Source organism: Cariama cristata, unplaced genomic scaffold, assembly GCF_000690535.1.
Source record: "Cariama cristata isolate BGI_N322 unplaced genomic scaffold, ASM69053v1 scaffold16466, whole genome shotgun sequence".
Taxonomy (NCBI): domain Eukaryota; kingdom Metazoa; phylum Chordata; class Aves; order Cariamiformes; family Cariamidae; genus Cariama; species Cariama cristata.
In genome coordinates this window covers 3,875-10,835 of record NW_009621793.1, presented here as the reverse complement: position 1 = coordinate 10,835, position 6,961 = coordinate 3,875, and the positions used below count along the sequence as shown (strand labels likewise).

The 6,961-nt window shown below is 42.6% G+C and overlaps 1 protein-coding gene across 1 annotated transcript; it reads right to left on the bottom strand.

Moving 5' to 3' along the window:
• Positions 1-411: 411 nt before the first annotated feature.
• LOC104163202 (tetraspanin-4) lies at positions 412-6,687 on the bottom strand. The gene is made up of 4 exons (XM_009702120.1): positions 6,679-6,687; positions 5,304-5,435; positions 4,278-4,361; positions 412-1,421 (listed from the first exon to the last, which is right to left on the bottom strand). Exons 1-4 carry the CDS (start codon positions 6,685-6,687, stop codon positions 1,353-1,355), a joined length of 294 nt encoding a protein of 97 aa, XP_009700422.1. The 3' UTR covers positions 412-1,352.
• Between the last annotated feature and the right edge of the window lie 274 nt (positions 6,688-6,961).

Sequence of the window (6,961 nt, the reverse complement as noted above, 5' to 3'; positions counted from 1 at the left end):
CCAGAAAGCGTGGGGCATATTCTAGCCAACAGCCAGGCAGAGGAAAAACAGAACTGAGAGGTGACTCCAGTTCTAACAAAGACTGATGCATCTTGGCTGTTGTAAGCATACAGCTGGGAGGAGAGGGGGAAAAGAAAAAAAAAAAAAAAGCTAAGCATAAAAACATCTGAAGTCTTAATAAGTCTCAGAAAAATGAGCAATGTGCAAAAGATTTTTTTCCTCGGCAAGGCAAACTATATCATACCTGCAGATGATGATGTCCCAAAGTAAATTAATGAAATGGTGACATTCAGGGAAGGAACAGCTGACAGCTTTGTACAGATCTTCAAGTGTGGAAATGAGTGATATTTTTTGGCAGACTAACTTGAAACAGGGATGATAAAAAATAAAACCATAGTAGAATGACAGAGAGAGCCCACTCACAAGTTGTTTACTGAAATGAAGGTACAGCTGAAAGTAATTACTTGTTTCCCAGAGGTATAAGTGATAGTGCCTCCTACAAGAAGTAATACTCGGTTATTTCAGTTGGAATGTAAAATGGGATAGAAAGGTTCCCTCTTTCTGAGGTTAGATGCTGGGTATTTTCACCTCCTTTCAGGACAGTATGTGTATATGAATGTAATATATATTACATATACAGTCAACCATCTATATGCCACTGGCAATCAATAAGTGACACGATGTCCAATATTGATTTCCCTTAACAGCCAGATCTCACTGTACAGATTCTGATTAAAAGCCTGACTTTGCAGCACGTAAGATTAAAAATACTCCTTTAAAATAACATATTTCTGAAGCGGATCCTCTCCTGGCTATATAATCATCTTGAGACACTTGGAGGCAGGGCTGCTTGATGTTGACACTTTTAGCTGTGTGCAAACTGTAGTAAAATTACAACTGCATTCAGTGCTAGCTACTCTGTACCTTCTTTCCATGCTGCAGAATACTCGTTTTCTACACCCTTTCTTCCAGACCCTGAAAGGCGGGAAGGCAACCTGGCAGGTTTCGCAGAGGTTGCCTCAGTGCAATCTCTTCCTAACAGCGGTTTGCAGCTCAGGCCCTCGTAAGCAGCCTCCTTTGCCTCGCCATGGGCCATGGACAAGGAACCATTGCTCTTTGGAGGTTTTCTTCTGTTCAAAGACGAGGCTGCTTCTTACCTGTGCCAGTTCAAGTACTGACTTTTTCTTTTCTTCCTCCTTCAGTAGAGGGGGGTGATTCACAAAATCTTCAGAAAGATAGCATTATACACAGTTTATAGTACAAAGGGGGGGAGGGGAAGGTCAGATGAATGAGCATGAAGGAGATTTCTCCTGTGTCCTTTGGAGGAGGAGCAGAAAGATTGGGAATGGTATCTATGCACAGTAGGTGTCTGCCTTGACTACCTGACAATACATGGTCATTGCAAAGGTGAGTCCGAGAATCTAAGAGGGGAAAAAAAAAAAAAACAAACAACAAACAATTGTTTTTCAGCAAGTAAAAAGCACCCTATTTATTGAAACAAAATAACAGAGAGAAAAGCATGCTTACACTGGTTTTGTTCACACACAGGAAGACACATCACATACTGCTTTTCCTGCCGGTTCGTGTCCTTGTTCTGTTCCTAGTTTCTGTCTGCCTTTTGTCCTTACCTGGATTGCTGTTTTACGGAATGAACAATGAGAGCACGGGGGAGTTGATTTCTCCATGAAAAGCAGCCACCAGATATGGGAAGAGGTATATTGAAAATAAATGTTTGGATGTCTTTTGCTTGAAAATATTTTATAGTAGCAACCCACCACTGCAGGGCTGTGTGGTTCTCTCTCTGTAGCTATTGCCTTGAAAGACAATCAGGTTTATCCCTGACCCAAAGGATGCTGTGGTTTACTTTACCGTCCTTTACTTTTCCAAGTGTACGTGTGCCCAGATCCCTATGGGGGAATCGCTGGAGACCGTCCATGCATTAATAATAGCTGTCAATGCCTCATCAACAATGTATGTGTCTTTCTACTTGGCCTAGTGAAGAGAAGCAGCAGGGGGGTGGTGGCCCTTCTCCCAGCCCAACTAGTGCCTCTGGTAGACGACGCCATCAGAAAAGGGGATGGGGAAGGGAGTCTTATTTTTCCTTCCTGTTGAAGTACTTACATGAATGTACCAGGTGGTTGTTACTATCCCTTTGCAACTCTACTGTAAAAATTGTCATTGAGGTAAATGTGTGCCAGGTAGAAACTGTTTGCATGAGTTCTATTTTAAGCACTTAATTTGACCACTTCAAATTTGGTCTGTATATAAATAGTAGTTCTTGTTAACGAGTATTTTGAAAGAGTACATGAATAACACACATACTACTTTATAAATAACAGCTTTTAACCATTTTTACTTCTTTATCTCCTTCATTTCCCATTTTTCCACAGTGAAATAAGATTATTAGGCTTTAGTGAGCTGTTTCGGAGCAAGCACGTGCCTTTTGGAAGTACCCCCTGAACACTGCCTTTACTTCCTAGCCAAAGAACACCTTCAGGGACAGCTGTGTACTAAAACTTCAGTGGCTGAATTTGTTTTGTAATTTTGAGCATGCATGACTGAAGAAGAGTCTTCTGCAACATGTGCTGTATGTCCTTCAAGTATGATTCCAGCTATAAAATTGTTAACATAAAACCCAAAAGCTGTCACGTGCTTAGGGCCAGAACAGCATTGTAACAGCAACAACAGAGGGAGCCCAATTCATTTTAGGCGACAGTGCACTGAAACGTCTGTCATCACTTAGATTCAATCACAGCACAGCTGGAAGACAGACTAAAAATCTTTTGTGTTCTGAGGCATTTTCTCTGTATTTCACAGCATTTACTAGGAATATTAATTAGCATTTTAAAATTGTCTGAAGTGTTTTCTCCCATGCAAACTAGTAATGTCTTTCTGTCAGAAAGAAAGTATTCTCTTAAATATCCTAAATATAATCAAGGTCTATGAGAAGGACTCTGACATGGGCTGCTGGGTTTTTAATGTATCTTTTAAAGACTCCCTAAATGCTGAAGAGATGCTCAAAACCTCTTTTTTAAAATATGGTACTATATTAACAACAGTCTTTTTTACATTGTCTCTTTGCCATACATATCTTTTTTCCTAAGCATATCTGCTTACTATACTGGAAAATACAAACCAAAACTCTACTGAATTTGGGACTACAAGGAATCAGGTGTTTGCAGTAATAAGCTGCAGCCAATATGTGACATATGAAAGCGTAAGATACACGCCATTCTTCCTAATCTGACACGAGTGGGAATAGGAGTGGAATCTTGACCCCAGGCTCTCTTGCTGCCAGTGGTATACCATACAAAATTAAAAAAAAAACAAAAACAAAAACCAAAAAAACCAACCCAACCCATGGGTTAATCTAGAGTTACATGGTATTAATTAGCTTAGTGATGCTATCTTTTCTGCTTGTATGTTGAGCACGAGAGAGAGGTGGAGCTGGAAACTGAAGTTCCACCTTCACTACACTCAGGAATGGGACTCTGGGCCATAAATGGAGGGCTGACATGGAGCTGAAACAGCCTGAGCTCCTGCCCAGCCTTCACCTGGGTATCCTCAGGCTAAGGTTTGTGCCAGTTGGGCTACACTATGGCCACAACCAGGGCAAGCTGGATTAAAGACAGAGGTACTGTCTCTTCTCTGACCCAAGTTACGCTAGAAATAACTGCAGGTCAAATATCTGATAGGCAAGTCTAGGCCAATCTTACCTACCTCGTTTCCCTGCAATTAACAGAAAAGGAGCATGGTTTTATTGGCAAGGTTAAGTACAATGGTAACAACACCCTGACCTGTAACTTACTTACCCTAGGCCTGAGGATGAGGTTGAAGACTTATGCCACCTTTAGACTATCTTGAAGTTAGATATTTAGCCTAAGTGGATGGTCCTCTCTGCAGAATTACTGGACAAATACAGGTATACTAAAAGGCAACTCACCCTACCCGGACTCGGCTTCTGTCTTTGAAGGGCGGCAACCACCTCTTCACTGAATCTAGTCTAAGTCTTAGGCAAATCACTTGGTAAAGTGCCTGCTCTTTGCAGTGCATCATCAAAGAGAAAACATGTGCAGTATTCCTAGTTCTGTGCCTTGTACATAGTATTTTAACAAAATTAAAACATAAAAGACTTAAATCTTGCGGAGTTTTACTCTAACATCATGCAAAATTTGGACTTACTTATTAAAACAGGCTTGGGCAGAGTATATCTGGATCTATGGTTACTTTATTTAGTTACACTTAATTAGGATGTGAAAATTGATATGAAACTGTACCTGCACCATAGCTGTGCACAATCCAAAGATTCCCACTGCTAGTAAGTTCTCCTGGAGCCATATTTTCACTGTTTCGTAGCAAGGCTGGAAAAAAACCAACACAGAATACTGTATTAGCCATAAACACACAGCTCTACTCCCCTGGGAATATACAAGACAGAAAAACGCCAGCTGTATGAAATCTCACTAGAAAGTGGCCAAGAGAGCTTTACTCATTGGCTTCACAAACCACTAGAACCAGCAAAACTTCCTTATAATTCCACTTCATCAGGCGACCTTACTCCACTCCCCCCGCCCCGAGTAGCTGCGCTACCTGTAATTAGCACAAAGAATTGCTGAGCTCATTTCAGAGGAGAATTTAGGCTCTGACTATCTGCTCGGGAAAGATCTTGCTGAGGACATTGTAGAGAGATTATCCCATAGAGTTTTGAATTCGATTACAGGCAAGTGTAATCATTGCAAAAAAAAATGCTGCTGCCAAGTCAGTGGAAGAGTTCCCACTCCCCCACTGTGCAGTGGGAGGCCCTGAACTCACGTTCCTGGCAGGAGCCGAGCACGCCGTGCTCACACAGTCCTCTTGCCTCACAACTGCCTGGGCCACGATGAGCTACGGCTGGCGCTCCCGCGCCTGGGCTGCTCACGCCTGCCGCTCCAGCGCTTGTGCTCCGTGTGTGGATGAGCCCTTTGTCTTTATGGCTACCTGCCCCCAGCAGTTGGGACATTAAAAAGGACAACCCTGTCCTTTCCGAGCTAGATCGAGTGAGACTGCGCTCCAGCTCAGTGTTAGAAGGTACTCATCTGCAATGTGAAACACCAGCTTAGAGCCTACTGAAAGGAAAGCCTTCAGCTCGTACAAATAATTAAATTGGTGGTTTCACTGGAGGTCAAAAGCCACAGCTCAGCACAAGCCTTCTGAAACCACCTAAAGATGCATAAGGGTACAACACACCCTATCACCTGTATAGCCCGGCAAAGGAGTAGTTGCCTGCCCTTCACCTGCTGAGCTGCTGCTGGAGAGCTACTCACCGCTTTCCACCAGGTCCCTGGGGAATGGAGTCCACAGTTCTCACTGAATTCTAAGCAGCAGGAGTCTGGTACCCGGGTTGTATTGTACACTTCAAACCAGTCAGTGTAGTTGGAGACTCCACAGCATCGGAACTGGAAAAAGAAGAACCGAGACGATACCTAAGTATGAGCTGTCAATGACTTCTGCTTCCTGGAGCTGGACATTCAGTGCATTTCAATTACACCAGCAGAGGCTTGAAATTTTAAAGAAATACAGTATTTCCTCAGCTTTACTCAAATAAACCCTTTCCCCCACTATTTTCTATTTTTAAATATGGTCTTGTATGTAGCTAATGTTGATACAAGAAGCAAAGGCAGGATGCTGCAGGAGCTGAAACAGGACAACCCCAGCCAAGTACTGAGCTTAGGAGTTGATGTCACTGAGCTGGATTATAATAATTGTCTGCAGGAAAAAAATGTTTAAGATACAGCACCCAGGAGATGAAGATACCGGGATCCCTATGGCACACTACTTCTGAAATCATGATTGAAGTTAACGAGGCAAATTTCTCTCTAAGCTGTTAATTACTGATCACCTTTGAAAGTCTTTGTCAGTCAGTAAAAGATGTATTTCCTCCTCTTCTCGGTGCAGTTCCTTAATGTCATCATCTGATGCTGCTAAATAGTGGTGCTTTAAGTGTCTGCACACAATGACACAGTGTACGATGACTATGTTAGTGCTAAACGGGAAGGTTTGTTCGACTTTGGTAGTGGGATGAAAGGTATAGGAAATGTACATAACGGTACAGGGAACGGCTCTCTGACCATCTTCCTCCTCTGGGAACTGGTATAGTCCTGTGATACAAAATAAGCTAAGCCTCATTACCATATAGATGTATACACCATCTGTTACTCCTGCGCTGACTCAAAAGTATGAATTTGTCGGTATTTAGACACTTTACCACTAATGAGTAAAACAAACTGACACTGGGCTGCAGAACTGCTCTCTGCTACTGGCAGTACTTCACACTTTTTCAAGGCTATGCCAGCCACCTACTTATCCCCAAAATGACTTGCCAAGATCTTATTTTATAAATGTGATTTTATATAAGCCTGTACAGGATTTTTCACATCCCTATAGAGACCGTTCCTCTTGTTTCTGGTAGGCTCATGATCATACAGACATCCGCATCCCCAGCACCAAGGACCTAATTCAGATCCTGATGTTTACACTGGCCTGAGGGAGAGTTTTCCATATACATATATATATGCACACACATATATTAAAAAAACAGTTGTAGAGTCTATGGGCACAGAGGGCTGAGTGTTCTGGACTGGCTGCAGACACAAGATCCGCCATTCAAGACCAACAGAGGGCAGAGGTATCAAGCGTTGCCTCACGCATCGCACGATGCTTCAAGCCCCTGCAGAAAGTACCCTGCGATAGAGAGGTTTCGGTGCTCACAGCACTGTTTTTGTTCTGCCAAGCAAAAGTCAGGAATCTTTCCCGGACTAACATCTATCCCCCCAAGGTTCTGCTCAGAATTCTGATGTGGGCTGTGTCAGGAATCAATCCTTAGCTTGCAACCGTTTGATTTGTGAGTTTACAGGCTTCATTTGCTACAGACTGACTTGAAAGTAAAAAAAGTTTGTGACTTTCTTTTTTTCCTCTGTGTTCC

Coding starts and splice junctions, on each gene's coding strand:
- LOC104163202 (XM_009702120.1), bottom strand. Junction 4,362..5,303: donor CAGGGACCTGGTGGAAAGCG/GTGAGTAGCTCT, acceptor GTTTTTTTCCAG/CCTTGCTACGAAACAGTGAA. Junction 1,422..4,277: donor TGTGCACAGCTATGGTGCAG/GTACAGTTTCAT, acceptor TTCCCCTCTTAG/ATTCTCGGACTCACCTTTGC.